General features: G+C 41.0%; 1 protein-coding gene across 1 annotated transcript; it reads left to right on the top strand.

Moving 5' to 3' along the window:
• The first annotated feature begins 959 nt into the window (after positions 1–959).
• LOC137913604 (mitogen-activated protein kinase 1) lies at positions 960–12965 on the top strand. The gene is made up of 9 exons (XM_068757247.1): positions 960–1249; positions 7292–7474; positions 8308–8497; positions 8576–8692; positions 9225–9339; positions 9882–10013; positions 10510–10619; positions 10931–11059; positions 12202–12965. Exons 1-8 carry the CDS (start codon positions 1104–1106, stop codon positions 11045–11047), a joined length of 1110 nt encoding a protein of 369 aa, XP_068613348.1. The 5' UTR covers positions 960–1103; the 3' UTR covers positions 11048–11059; positions 12202–12965.
• The last annotated feature ends 3285 nt before the right edge of the window (positions 12966–16250 follow it).

Genomic DNA, 16250 nt, shown 5'->3' with positions numbered 1-16250 from the left:
GAGGAGAACATGCACACTCCTCACAGAAAGGCCCCAGGCTGGATTTGAATCTGTGATCTTGCTGTGAGGCAACAGCGTTGCGCCACCGTGCTGCCCTACACCTGATTTAAATACTGAGAAATACTTGTGTCACTCCACTTCCTATGTGAGGAACTAGCCTACATTTGCAGAACTGTCTCCAAATTCCTTAAAAGCCCTGGTGTGTCTCAGCCTTCCATTTAAAACTAGACAGCTCTCTTCAAACCCCATAATTACCACTTTAAAAATAAAATAAGGCAACAGATTATGTAACAATGTGGTTCTGTTGCTCTGCCTCGAGCTCCAGCTATTTACAGTACAACAATCAAGTCTTTCATCCAGTCGGGGTTTTGGCTGCTGACACAGACTTGACTTGTCCTGTTTCTGTGATCTTTTCTATTGCAGTCAGAATATGGTAAAAGGTCATAATTCTAACATTAAAAAATAATTCTGACTTTCTGACTCCAGACTCAAAATTCTGCCTTTAAAAAAAGTCAGTCAGAATTGTAACAAATAAAATTAAAAATAAACTGGCTCTAATCCGCTTTCATAGCCGTAAGAAGGTAACGATAGTCATCTCCGTAGATACTGTATCAAAATCATAATCCAGGATCTCTTGTGGATCATCACCAAAATGTAAACAACTGTTCCTGGTAAGATTCCCAACATTTCCTGAACACTTCATCAAGATCTGTCCAGAATGTTTTGAGTTATCCTGCAAACAAACACACTGATGCAGGCGAAAACAGAACCTCCTCGGCGGAGGTAAATAAAACAAAAAAAAACAAGATATCTACGGTCTCCTCCACCAAAAAGAAAATAAAAAGGTAAATCAAAGGAAAACACCGGATCACATGACCACTTTCGTTATTTCCTGCAGCATCCTCCTCCCTGCCGTTCGGCCCTGCCTGCCTGCGCCAGCGTAGCGGCGGTGACGGACAGGAAAGCCGCTCCACGCCGGAAAGCCCTTCTCGCAGTCACATCGACGGCGGATACATAACGCGCACACGCATATCTCTCCGGATTCAGTTACTTCTTTATATTTGACATCGTTGTGAAAACAAAAGGAAAAGGCAGAACTCATAATGGCGACAGCTGCGGTGTCTGCCCCTGCTGGCTGCGGCCCCAGCCCCGCGTCCGGAGCGGAGCTCGTCCGCGGGCAGGCCTTCGACGTCGGGCCGCGTTACAGCAACCTGTCCTACATCGGAGAAGGAGCCTACGGGATGGTGTGGTGAGTGGCGCCCACGGCGGAGATACTGCCTGTTGTGTTTAGCGCGCCATGACAGCGACCTGACGGGTTACTACGGGACGTCTCTGAGGTTTAGCTAGCGAGCCGCGGCGTTCAGGTGGACGGAGGAACGGAGGAACGGAGGAACGGAGGAACGGAGGGAGGACCGCGGCCGAGCGTTCCGACTTGTTGAGCTCGCATCCGGAGGACTTTGATTTTATTACCGTTAAGATGTCGGCGCTTCGCTCGCAAGTCTGCTTTGCTTTTTTTTTTGAATTTGCTCGCTACCAACTTGAGACTCGTACGTTAGCATGGATTATATTGCATTTTATACAGTATATATATATATTCTTTATTTTGTGCAGTGAGCGGTCGTCGTATTCTGACAGTAAATGACTGAAGAGGACGTGTTTATCCGGCTACTTTTTAATTTACAGGGCTTTAGCTGACTAACTGTGCTGAGTTATATTTCTCCTGAGTACTAAGGTGCTCCTCGTCGCTGGCGTTTGGATATTCTTTCCCTTGTGTACTACCAGCTATTATCTCATTTGTTCCTCACTATGTGGATTCTCATCCGCACTAGCGGTGAATGTCTCCTGGTTTGTAGGCTACTTTTGCGTAATGCTGTGGTTCTTCCAAGTATCTTCCTCGGACAGTCGTTCCATGAACTGGTCTTCTCTCCAGACTGCACCATCATGATGATATTGCTGCATTGATTGAAAGGACGTTAAACTCGTCATTTGTGGGTTTAGATGTATATTATATTATGTAAGTTCTTTTCCCCCATATGCAGTGCCCGTAAACGTGCATGCTGGACTTTGTTACATAATGCATTGCCCTTGTGTCAGACAGCAGTTTAGTTCCTTTTGCGTCCGTGCTGGTTTTTCTCAGAACACCGATTTGACACTTAAACCGCATAATTTTGCATTGCGTAAAGGGAAATCCAACAAACATGGCTGTTACTTGTTTAAGCCTCCAATAACAAATTAATCGATATATATGCTTAAGCAGAATACGCGGTTCGCCATCAAATACATCATTGGGCGCCTTTATAAAAGTTGATCGTTCATTTAAGTCATTAGAAAATAGAAATAAGTGGTTCTATGTACGTGTTCCGATCTAATATACTTGTACTTTCTAATTGTAATGTTTTTATCTTTCAAAGAAACATAAATGCAGCGTATACTGGTGACTTCCTATTAGAATTAATCTCAACCAACTACAGGAAACACACAGAAATAATTATTGACTTCTTATTTTCATCTGTCGTGATGAATTAGATCGTTTGTCCCAAACACTGTGACTAAGGCTATAGGGACTGGGATTATATTAGTTTTGATTGAAGATTATGCCAAAGACATGACACCTTGTGTGTAACCTGATTTATGAGTGGGTTGTGAGAGACTACACACACTTGCTGCTCTGAAGTACAGTTTGGAGTTACATAGTCATGTTAGTTTTATGTGCACGACTAATCCTTATAAAATCACAATCTTGATTTACACCTCCATGTGGTTTAATTTCCAAGCAACTGTGACTTGTCCGCAGTTTATCTCATGAGCTGCGTCACAAACAAAAGCTGCTCCTTTTATCCAGAGAATTGCAAAATGCCCCAGGATGCAGTGTCCTGGGAAGAGTTTCAACTTCAACGGCAATGGAGAGCGACCGTGAACAAAGTGCATTAAACCTCCTCAATTTGAGCAAATAATTTTGAAACAGTTTTCCCCACAACACACAAGGCCTAATGTGGCTGCAGCCAGAGACAAATAGGTAATACGTTTTGTGTTTAAATGACATGTGTGTTTTAAATCAGAAAGAAACCAAACCAGGATGTTCAAGACGTCACTTTTTACACAAATTGAGTTTTTCCAGTAGCGGGGGCCTCTGTGACCTTTGGACACAAATTCTTGAGTTTTAGCTACATGATTAGTGTTGATCGATCATGATCTAAGGTTTTGATCCATTTTATTGTTTTCTCAATTTTTGTATATCCAAATGTGATCCAAAACCCTGCTGCAATGTCCGTATCATTTTGAGAGTTGAACTATTTTTGTTTTCATTGGCCTCTCCCTGATGGAAAGACTGCTGCATGCCAGGGCTTTCCAGTGTAGATTGATGGTGCGCTGAGCCTCTTAATACGAGCCTTAGTTTGTGCATAACTGGCTGCTTACACAACTGTGAGATAATGTATCTCCCTCTGAGATGACACTCTCAAGCTGTGCGTCGTGTTCTGCCTTTTCAACCCACCCCTGCCAACAATTTCGACACAAGGAAACAAATGAAGATGACCCGCTTGATAAGAGGTTTTAGGTTTAACAAGACTGACTAGACAAAGGTCACATTTTCATTTGCATTCCGTGTTCAGTGCGATGAAACAGCGTGATGGGAATGGAGCCTCGAGTTCAATGTGTACATACGACACGCCAGCATTTAATGTTCCTTTTGATAAACCAGTCCACCTCAAAATGTACACGCCTTCATCCCACTCTGACCACACCCACGTTCCACCATATAGGGTCAATACAAAGTGTCTTTTCAATGTTAATGTGTAGCAAAGATCTTACTGGTCAGGGGTTCTTTTATGTTTCTTCACAGTCTTTATCTCCAGTATTCTCTAGAAATGTATTTAAATATGTTTTGAGTCTTGTGAAATGTGCTTGCGTTGCGGTTCGGACTGATAAAGTGTTGAACAATGAACGAACTGCGAGCCGAACTTGACGCCTATCGTGTGTGCAGGTGGTGAAGATGTGCTGACTGAAGTGATTATATTACGCAGAATCAGGCTCTTTCCATCTCCTTTGGGCCCTTCGCTTCTCACAGCTCGTTTCACAGCTGGATTTTTACACACCAAACATAAAACTATAAAATCATGCTTGGACAAGCATTGGATTGGTAGTAGCATGCTCAGAGTGCAGACAAGGCACACTTGGACATTTGAAGAAGGTCACTTCTTTGTAGCACAATGTGGTCAACACCTCGGGATCAATCCCAAATGTGTTTGTTACCCTCCTAGTGACTCCTCGTCTTGCTCTGGGCCCGCCAGATTCTTAGCCGTCATTGATGCTTTGCTTCACACTGCCATGAGCAGTCCTCTTGAAATGTCACTGTGGCGCCCATCTCCATGGCAACAACTCTGCCTCTGACATCAGTACCACCACTTCACAGCCAATGGGAGAGGATGGGAAAGAATAAGAGCCCTGACACTCTGAAATCCTGCTGTACAATTCAGAAGGACATGTAATTTGTGTAATTTTGATCATTACCAGAACATGCGAGAGAGAGAAGGTTTCTGGTTCAACAGACGAGTGTTCCTAGTCCTTGATGCTTGCTTCACTGAGGTGATGATCAGTGTTCCTCATTGGGGGGCTAATGGATTTTTCTATTGGGCTTTCATGTGATGTGCCCACACGTTTCAGCTGCTTCACTCCAGGATGCATTCAGTTCATTAGGTCTCAGTATACACGATGGATGTGGGAAAGAGAGTGACAGTGACATCATGCGAAGAGAGGTTTATTTCAGCTTTGTTTCATAATGTGTTTTTGTAAAAGATGTAGCTGCGTTGAAATCACCACAGACGAGCAACTATCATGAATTCTGTCTTTTTTATTTTCTCGTTTGTTTAATTCGGGGAGGATCTCCCCCCCCCCCCCCCCTACTTTTGCGCTCATGTCTATGTTTTGCAGGAAACGATACACAGCACCTTATTTTCAGCCGGGGCATGGCAAAGGGAGAGTTGAAAGGAACTTGCAGAAGGAATTCCCCTGAATCGTTGCAACGTAACTTGCGTAATAGACCGCCGTCAATCAGACATTGTAAATGAATGTGATTCTCCCAGATTGCTTTTGGCAACTTCCTTGAACCAAAGGTGACACTTTGTGTCCAACCATGAGTCCAGAACCAAAAGATTAGTTCAGACAAACAAAAGCTCTAGCAACTGAGAAACTGGTACCAGTGAATGTTCCACAATTTCTTGGAAAAATTACTTGAGTAATTAATTGTTCATAAATATTTTTTGGGAGGGGTGGGGGATGGGTCAAATTACATAAAATGACTGATGACTATCAAGTTTTTTTTTATCTTTTAATTGATTCTCAGCCAAGAACATAAGATGTCCAAATCTTGAGACGTTATTTGTGGTAGAATCCGTGACCTTGCTGATAACGAGCTCAAACAGCGATAACGGCGTTCTTTTGTTTGGTCAGCACCTGGCAGGGTTCCGTTATACAGCTGTTATATATATATATATATATATATATGGGTGTGGTGGACTATTTATAGAGGGTGAAATATAAACGATAAATGCTGTTTGAATGAGGGCTGCTGTGCTTCACATGAGAGAGCAGTAGCTGCTGCACCATTTTAGCCCTTGTGTTCCTCTGGCATTGTGCATGTTTAGCTTAAAGGCTCGCAGTAAAGGAAAATGTTAGCGTCCAATCAGTGGGTCAGATGGAGTTGGCACACCTGTAAAAGCTGCACAAAGAGGCCTTTCAAGTTGATCATGAAATGCGTTTTGCTGTGACTCTTCTTAAACTGGACACAGCTGTCATTACACACCGGCTTTCACTGTGCATGTAATTCAGCTGTGTGCCTCCATTACCAGTTTTACTGGCAAATATCTGGATATCATGTTAACTGCAGTGATGAGGGCTTCCAAGTCATCTGTATTAAAAATGGAACACAATTTAGCCTCAGTGGGATGAAACGCAGTCTCTTTTAGCATATTATGTAAAAGGAACTGGCGAAATGACTCCAGCTTCAGCCATACTTGATGACATTAATACAAATGGTAAGAGATATTTTGTTGAGGTTGATAAGCACAGATCTCTTTAAGAGTCAGTAACTGAAAACTGCAGTTACAAGAAAGCAATTTACGAAACCTTTCTGACTTCTATTTTGCTGCACAGCATCATTGGTTTACTATCTAAGAATATGTTTTAGTTACATGACTGTAAGTGACTTAATTCATGGGATCTGTTTGAATACTGCAACAACCCATTCATCTGCTCTGCTTGAACTGCTGAGTTGGGCGTGTGGGGGCCAAAGGAAGTGTAACCGACTCTGCTTCAATAAATAAAGACACAACGCTTTCTGCAATAGCAGAGTCAGATGAGTTGGAAGAGCCCTCGCCTACGTCCACACAGGCGGAGAGCTCTTTGTGTGAAGTTGCAGCTTGTAATACCTTGAACTCCAGTATCGGTCTAGGACAGGCTGTCCCTCGACTTTGGTTTCTGCACCGTCTCTCACTCTGCCCTGAAGCGCTCAACATCGTCTCTCAGCATCGTCCTGGTAACAGAGTTATTGCATAATACAGCGGCTGTAGTGTAAAGGCTTGTATTCAGATCTCCTTGGAAACGTACCCCCCCCCCCCACTGAGCATGCTCAGCAACACTGCAGGAAATGGAGGAAACAGGAAAAGGCAGTGCAGTCTGCAGATTGTCTTCAGTCTTTCATGAAAGCACCTGCAGATATGTTATTCACAGACATGCCTGCGTGCACATGTTGTATAATAAATGTTTTTTTCTGTCTACTTTAATGCACACAGTTTTAACAGAATGTTTTAGTCTAGCCTTTAGGTAAGACTATGAAATTCTCGCACAATTTCCTGAAGCTCAAGCGATCACAGCGCACACTAAGACAGTATTTGTTACACAACAGTTTCCCAGCGACCTCCGACTGGCTCCAGCTACAAAATATAACGGGAGCTTTTCTAATGCTCAGTGAGAAACAGTCAGCGGAGAGGCGCCGCTTCTGTCAGCATGGACTCGAACTGTCCTCACTTCCCTGCAATAAATACATTGCCTTGATGTAAGATTGTATGCAATTAATGTCAGAAAGTAGTATACGCATTCAGTTAGAGACCGTAGACGACTTGGTTGCGCATCGTAACACATTTTTATTAGAAGTAAATGGGTTATTATCCATTAACCCGCAGTTTTTAGTTAGTCTTTTACAGTACAGCATCCTAATTTATTTCAAAATCTTCTCTTCCCCGTTGGTAAATCTAATAGTGTGTGTGTGTGTGTTTATTTTTCTTTACTATTTCAGCTCTGCTTACGACCGGGATAATAAGATTCGCGTGGCCATTAAGAAGATCAGCCCCTTTGAGCACCAGACTTACTGCCAACGCACCCTGAGAGAGATCAAGATCCTTCTGCGCTTCAGACACGAGAACATAATCGGAATCAACGACATCATCCGCACGCCGACCATCGACCAGATGAAGGACGTGTATCCTTCTACATACGTTTGGATGGTTTGATGAAACATCATTTATTGTTATTGTTTGTTCGTGAGGTTGTCGGCGCCAAGTCAAATACTTGTAACTGGTTACTTCTTCGTTGGACCCGTAAGTCTGTCTGTAGCATCTGTGGGTGAAGAATTGTCTTGGGCTATATTCCATTACATAACAGCCACCTGTTGGCAGACATTTGGCAGAGACGCTCTTCATCGTCGCCCAGCTGTCGGTCTCCTAATGCAGCATTAAGTATTCACCCAAACAAAACCAGGTATAATATCTCACGCAGGAATTGGCTTTTTTCTCCAACTTGAGTTTGGAGGCAGCAAAGCCAAGAAGAATACAGCATACGAACTCAAAGTGCGACTGAACAAAGGCTGTTGGTTACGTAAAAGACTTGTTGGATACACCGTGAGTGTTCGGCGGACCGTTATTCATTTTTGATCTTTCTAGATAGTTGATTAATAAAATAAAAGAACAGGACATTTTTTATATTCAGTTTATCTTATGTTGTGGAGGATAAAAATATATTTGAGAAAAGTAGATGCCATGCTTCTAATGTCGCAATGTGTAAATGATGATATGGGACTCTTGTCCTTGTTGGGACTTTCCTGAGGCGAGTCCCTGGGACTTGTTGCTTTCAGGAGGTAAAATGGCCTCTGTTACAGGTACCTTTCAGTTTATTGCCCGGCTCTACCATGTATGTAGAGCTCTTATTTTATAGCACATACCCTTGTAGTCCAGATGGCAGAAACAACTCAGCAGGGATTGCATTGTTGTGGCTTCCATAATCAGGTCGAGGCTTCCTTAACCAGGCCCTACGCAGATACATCGTCCAGGATCTCATGGAGACAGACCTGTACAAGCTCCTGAAGAGTCAGCACCTTAGCAACGATCACATCTGCTACTTTCTTTACCAGATTTTACGAGGGCTCAAGTACATCCACTCTGCCAACGTTTTGCACCGCGACCTGAAGCCTTCTAACCTCCTGCTCAACACCACCTGTGATCTCAAGGTAGTGATTCAGTGAGCGCTCAACGCTGTTCCAATAGGTTGGATTCCGTTTTGAGACACTTTCCGTTCGTATCTGCAGATCTGTGATTTTGGTTTGGCTCGTGTGGCCGATCCTGACCACGATCACACTGGTTTCCTAACGGAGTATGTTGCCACTCGTTGGTACCGAGCACCTGAGATCATGCTCAACTCCAAGGTGAGTCTCCTCACCTGCAGGGAATATTGACATGTCTGCATTTAGGAGTATGTCGGGGACATCTTAAACACCAACTAGCTAATGGTGGAAAATGTACATAAGAAGACAAACCCACGTTTTTGTTCCCTTTGATTTACGACAAACCAATGTGCCTTATTTGTAAGCAAGCAGTTGCTCTCCAGAAAAAAGGTAACTTGCAGTGGCGTCACGCCATCTAGGAGTCAAGAGAGGACTTGCCTCCTAATAGTGCGCTACATATTGGCATTAAAGCCTCAACAGCTTCTGTTCACTGAGTCGACTGATGGAAGGATGCTGAGGATGGAACTAACAGGGAACAGGGCTAGAGGTTGAGCTTGGAGAAGATACATGGACGTAGTGAGAGAGGACATGAGAGTAAAAACCTTTCTCTGTGAGATAGCATTTTTTGTAACGCTTAATTTCTTATTTATGGATGCTAATTTCATAGATTTCTAAGTACTAGAACTAGGCCTCTACTTGTACTTAACTCTGTCTTCGTGTCCTTCATTCTCAGGGCTATACGAAGTCCATAGACATCTGGTCAGTGGGTTGCATCCTGGCTGAGATGTTGTCCAACCGGCCAATATTTCCTGGGAAGCACTACCTGGATCAGCTGAACCACATTTTAGGTAATGGCTCCTTTAATATCGAGTCTTTTTAGGATTGGCGTTGTGGTGAAAATAATAAACAGTGTTTACATGCATGTGAAAGTTTTGTTTTGTTTTGGGATTTTATTATAGAAAATGTTTTTCTGTGCTTTTCTTAAAATATATCAGATTGACTTTGACTTTCTTGTCGGCTCCTCTCTTTAAGTAAAAAACAAGCACCTTTGTTGCGTTAAATTAAACGTATATAATCTGATAATCAGAATGATTGTCAATAACTTCATCTTTTTCTTTAAAGTGACACCATTTTTTATCGGTGTAATGTTTGCATGGTTTCCATCATCATTATACTCAAACTCACAACTGTTGCTACGCATTTATCGAGTTGTGCTTTCTGTGTCTTTGCGCTCGACCCGTCGTTTCTTCCGTTTGGCCTTTTGTTCTGCATTCATGCTGTTTATTTTCCTTGCATAACTAAAATCCTAAAGCAGGGTTCTCATGAACGGATGGACTTTTTGTGTCTTGGAGCACATGACAGTAATATTTCTTTCTAACGTTCTCTTCAGGGATTCTGGGGTCTCCCTGTCAGGAGGATCTCAACTGCATTATCAACATCAAGGCCAGGAACTATCTTCTGTCACTGCCATGTCGCTGCAAAGTGCCGTGGAACCGCCTCTTCCCCAACGCGGATCCCAAAGGTCAGAGCCAGCATGGCTTCTTCTGAACAAATATCATTCTGATCTGATTCTCCTGAGCGATAATGAGACATTTTTGTCTACGTAAATGTACATGAATATTTTTGTCAAGCTGTACAATGCAAGTTCTTTTATTTGAGAGAGGAGCTTGGACATGAAGGAGGTTCATCTTAAATTATAGATATGATCACAAATAGCTTGGTACCTCAACATCAGTTTAATGTTTGTGGAAGAGAGAGGGTAATTAAATGAGTGGAACATAGGCAGCTTTATTTGTTCCATTTTAATTTAAGGTGGTACAAAAGACGATAGTAATGTTTGGAAAAGATGCAGCATCTTAATTAATTAGGCCAAGAATAATTCATGTTTCTAAGTAATATTAGTCTGGCTTTCCACACAAATAATATAAGTGAGCAGGCAAGCTCACTATTGTTTCGCAATAATCCTAAATAAAGTCTTATTTGTCCCGTTGAAAATCCATGAAATTCTTGTGCTGCAGCTCTGGACCTGTTGGACAAGATGCTGACCTTTAACCCCCACAAGAGAATCGAGGTAGAGGAGGCTCTGGCACACCCCTACCTGGAACAATATTACGACCCCACAGATGAGGTGAGACCTATCTTGACCCTTTGGGTGTCGGCATGTGCTGCTGTGGTTTCCTGTTTGAAATGAACTTCCATCATCTTTTTCTACTCGATGAGTTGCGTTGATGTTCTTCTTTTATCATCTCAATAATCGCTAAACAAGATTGAATACAATTGGTTGTTCCCCCCCCCCCTAAAAGGTTCTGTTTGTTTATTTCTTCTGTTTTAAACTGTCAAATTATATCTAGATAACTGATGGTGAGCGTTTTGTGAACTGTTGGAGCAGGAGATGCTGCTGTTGTCAAATCAACACGTCTTCTCTGCTTCCCTGTGCAGCCTGTTGCCGAGGCACCGTTCAAGTTTGACATGGAGCTGGACGACCTTCCCAAAGAGACACTGAAAGAGCTCATTTTTGAAGAAACTGCACGTTTCCAGCCTGGTTTTAGGTCCTAACATCTTTTACAGGCAAGTCCCCCCCCCTGAGTAAAATGTAATGTATCCTGGCCCAAACGCGACTGCATGAGTTGCAGATAGACTGCAGCTCTGATGGGGAGTGTCAGAAACATGACGCCTGATTGAAGAAGCCAATGTTTTTCAGTGTAATTCGATACCTAGCATTGATATTCTGGATGTGTGTGCGTAAACACTTGTCCATCTTTCTCAGCATTCAGAACAACCTCAAGTATTTACATTTAAAAAAGCAAAAAAAATACTTTTCCACAATATTTTAGGCTTTTAATGTGTCGGTTTACAGTAAGAGCAGGGAGGTTCTGGCTACAAGGGGAATAATATTTGTTTAAATGTTAATCAGTGGGTGATATTTTTTTTATAGATAAAGATAAATCATTCTTCAATCAGTATTGTCTAAGATTTTAAAAGCAAATTATAAAAATGTTTTTTAAAAAGGTCTCATTGTAGAAGTGCATGACAAGATAAGAGTCATTTACACTAATGATTCCAGATGTGCCGTTTCCCACCCTGACAGCCATTATCAGTACGAGAGGCCTATCAGGGCTACATTTTATAGCCCATCATCTTCTCTCTCAGTGTATGTAATTACCACGTTTCAGTGTGAAACATGAGCCTCCTGAAAGGGGTCGGAGTGACAACTCTGAAATTAGAGCAACAGAAAGCCGTGGCGGCGCGTTCCTTTAGCTTTGATGCTCTGCGACTTCTTATTTTACGGCAGCTGTAACTTATTTCAGTGCTGAATCAGTGGCTGATTGTAGAAACGCTGTTTGATGTAACAAAAGTGCTGATTTAATAATGTGTATTTTATTTTTTTTATCAAGGCCAACAAAGTGAAAGCCAGGTTTTGGGAGAAATATGTCTGTCAAATGACCTACAATTCTTAAATATTTGTAATGCAATGTTTTTTGTTTCACTGGTTCACTTTTAAATACTTGTATTAAAAAGGTTTTTTCATTCAGACTGGTTGGCGGTAACAAATAATAATGGTGAGTTGAGCCTGGCTTTGTTTTCTCGAGCTGCGCTGCCACACAATAATCCATGAACAGTAAAACTCCAACATGGAATTTGAAGTAAACGGTTACTTTGGATGAAGATAAGTAATCCCATTACATGGACTCCGTCTCTTCTCCCTCCAGATGATTCTGTGGACTGGCTTCGCGTCGCCACTGCTCCTCTACGCCTCCACGCTGTCGCTGTGATGATGGTGGTTTTCATTTTCTCTCCTGTTGTCCATGCCACCTGGATTCCTTGGGTCTCACTCTTCAAGTCCACGTTGCTCAGGAATGGCATCAGGAATCAATCATTCTATCATTCTCTATTTCTCCTCGCTCTCTCTCTCTCTCTCTCATCGCATCACATCACAGCTTACAGTTTGGGGTTGATTTAGTATTTTAAGGCCAAGATAAACAATGTTGCGTTGTTGTGTCTCTAATAGTGTTTGGCTCTGGCTATTCTTACTCTAGACCTTTATGTCCAGCTGAGTGAGTGTTGGCTGTATTTTGCGGTGCGGCTGTCGTGGTCGTAACTCATGCCTCCCTTGCACAAACAGTAGATTACATACAAGAATCATCCATCAACAAGAACACCTTTTTTTTAAAAAATATTGTATGCTAAACATAATCACAATGTTAAAAGTGATAATTTATCTTTATCTATTGGAGAGAGAAAAAAACCTGAGTTAAATGTACTGATTTATGCAATGGAATCAAATATTCAGCCACAGACTTTGGCCGCAAGCCATATCTTAGATTTTAACAAAGACCTTGTATTTTAATCCCTCTCTCTCGCACACACACACACACACACGACTAAACCGTCTTAAGATGTTTTCATAGTGAAGGTGAGGATAGGTGAATGATTTGCTTTTATAACCTTTTTCCTTTCATTAAAGACAAAGACTTCCTGTTTTCATTTGTCATTCGCTTAATGTGTCACGTTTTCATAAATGCACCAAATCACCGGTGCTTTGAAAGGTTTCAGCATACATTTCTGCCTTATCCATGGGAAACTGAAGTAAAACCATTTATTTCATGCAGGGTTATATGTGTGCAGCATATTTTTCATGTGCAGGAACATTTACCCCGCCGAGACGAGGAATCCGTTTCAGCTCCAGTTTTGTGCCTCCCTTTTCATGTTTCCAAACTCTCTTCAGTCTGATCATCTCTCTCGCCTTGTCATAATAATACTGTGCCCTTTGCATGACTGTTATAAGCTTTGTATACAAAGACAACGATGTTAAGTGCCACGCAAGCCAGGCAAATCCAGCGGGAGAGTGCCCAGGCTCTTTCTGTTCCACCTTTTGTGGTGTGTTACGCCTCCCACTCACATGGTGCTTTCTGTTCCGTTTCTTTCTTTTGCTTTCGCGTTCTCTTCAACTGTTAATCCATTTCTGTTGTGGTTGAAGTCTGCAGAGTAGAATCTCTTCATTCACAGTCAAACTCTTATCGACATGCTAATGCGTCCTGTTCTGGTTGCTAATAGGAGAATAACCATATATCTGTATTTACGTCACAAAAACCACCAAACAAGAAAGATGTTTCCTGAATCTGAGAAATGAGATGCAGGCATGATGCAGTTTTTAAAAAAAAAATACTTCAATGTTCAAGGTGTTTTTTTGTTTTTTACCCATCTTTGGGACTTTCGCTTAACTGCACATTTTCATGCTGATGACATTTGGCAGTGTCATTACCAGCTGATGCAGTGGAAAAGATGCACCATATTTTTACTTCTTGGCAGAAACCGCTGATTTAAAGACTGTTGAATTTGAGGGTTGTATGTCAAATGAAAGAAATTAAAGCTCAGAAGATATGTAAAAACAAACTCCAGACATCCTGAGGCTTAATCAACCAACGGTGTCATAGAATCTTGTTGTTTCAGGATGTTTATAGGTGGGCCTCAATTCTGTTCTGCTAGTTCAAAAGAAAAGACACAGGGTTTTTGTGTGTGAAAAGAGTATGAGGAGTATTATTTACAGCACTAAAACAGATAAAAATAGATTAAAATTATAATTTATCTAAATTATAATTGATTCTTCCAGAAAAGGGCACTTAAAGGGAGAAAACTAATTCCAGATTTCAGTCTAAAATAAGACAATTTCAGCAAGTCTTTGTTGCGACACTCGTATCAAGAGAATAGTGTGAGCTGTAAACACGATTCTTGTGCTGCGGTTGGGAAATGAGTCGAGCTAAACGCAGCGTTTTTGGTAATTGTTTAAAAGCGAGTCATGCACACGTTTTACTAATGACGGGGCTGTTCTGGTGATTGAATCGCAGTGGAGTCCGAGAAGCACAGGTAGACTGAGCTTTGTTTTAGTTTGATTTCTGTTTCTTTGGCTCAATATCGGAGGGGAACTGAGTGGGGAAAAGTCGAGCAAAGGGAGGACGTCGCTGTCCCGCTGAGATGCTCTTAAGCCATAGACAGTCAGTTTGTTGCGCCTCTGACCACGCCCTACAGTGATGTCACAGTCGTAGCATTCTGGATTATATTTCTACATTAGTGCGACCAGATAAGAAGTTAAACCACAAGATTCATATATTTTACTATGTCTTTAAGACTTCAGATTAATCTATAAATATCAAGATGGCTAGCTTCCTGACTGGATTTTTCTGACATTTTAATACAAAAACTATGCAATTTGGCACTAATGGTAAACAAATATTTATTCCCTTCCTCATTCTAAAAATGAAAACCCAACGTTTTCCAACAGACCAGAACACAGAGCTATTAAGAATGGGTTGAAAACATTTAGTTGTCCCAAGCAAGAGTAAAATGTACACGTTTTGTAAAAATACATTTTTACAAGAAATCTTTGGGAAATTTAGAAATCTTGGATCTTCTTTTTTTTAATTGTTGCCAAACAAAAAACCTTTAACGTATTTGAAATTTACATTTTAATCCGAGTTCCCACTTTGCTCACACCCAAAAAGTACTTCTCATGGTTCTTTTTAGAGATTTTATTCATCTGATGAACATTTAATAAAATGTTTGACCAAAATGCTTTGCAGAAATTTTTTTGCACTCTCAAATTTAACTTGAGCAGCTGAGTTTGAAAAGCGTATCTGTTCCAGTGCTCCTCATGCTTGCTGTGCACACCCGTCTGTGACATGATTATTACACGCTCTTGCTCTTATGGTAGTTGGGATGGGACTTGTACTTGTAATCAAACTTGGTACTTGTAATCCGAGGTGCCTGTCAGGACTTTATTTACCTGTAGATAGACTTTTTGAGGATTCATTTGGAACATTAAGGGCAGTGGAACTTTACGATTAGTTGTATTTTTTTTAAAAAGCCTCTGAGTTCTTTGTGCTGCCTGTCTGTTTGTGCCTTTTTTGGTAGTCTTGATATCCAAAATTTGATGTGCAGCTTCTGTTTAGTCGGGAATCCGTTGTAATCGCAGTATAAACTCTTAAAATTAACACAATCAAGTCTTGGGCGGGAGGGATTGGTGGGTGGGTATTCCTATCTTTCAGTTCTGTACATTTTAAAGAGATTTGTTGCTACAGCTGTGTAATTTGTGACTGTATTGAAAAGATGAAAAGCAAACGTTTATATTTTTGTGTTGCCCTCTTTCCTTGAGCCTGTTTTTATTTTTGATGTTTTTGTGGAGATATTTTTATTGTAAAATAAATGTTAAGTTTCTATCAAACACTAATCTTGTTTGAGTTGTCTCCAGTGGGCTACTTCACTCGGTGTTTTGATCAGTATAAACCTTTAATTGTGTATTTGACATTTCTGAAAGGCAAAAAAAAAAGAAAAAGGATCCTTGGTAATATTTGAAAGATTCCTCTTGGTCAGTTTTACTTTGCTGTTGTGTGAAGGATTTGACTTGAACAAAACATCTTTGCTATTCTGTCATTAAAGACATTAAACATATCTATGTATTTTTTTTTCCTCTGTCGTGACATTTAAGCAGACCTTCATTAAAAACACCATACCTTCGACACCTCCGAATAAAACTACTTATGCAGAACTCCATTAAAATTGTATATTAGATTACAAATATGATTTGATACGTTAATTCTCTAAATGTTGAAGCTGATCAAAATGGATTGAGTTTTAATTGCTTCACCTTTAACCAACACATTTTATGGTGTTTGATTCAAAGGAAATTTTAATACTTTTTAAAAGTATTACTGTTTCGTTTTGAGTCAAGGTGCGCAATGAATAGGATGAATGATCAATACAA

Source organism: Brachionichthys hirsutus, unplaced genomic scaffold (genome assembly GCF_040956055.1).
Source record: "Brachionichthys hirsutus isolate HB-005 unplaced genomic scaffold, CSIRO-AGI_Bhir_v1 contig_723, whole genome shotgun sequence".
NCBI classification, from domain to species: domain Eukaryota; kingdom Metazoa; phylum Chordata; class Actinopteri; order Lophiiformes; family Brachionichthyidae; genus Brachionichthys; species Brachionichthys hirsutus.
Note: the sequence above shows the minus strand (reverse complement) of the source record. Positions and strands in the feature narration are given on the sequence as shown.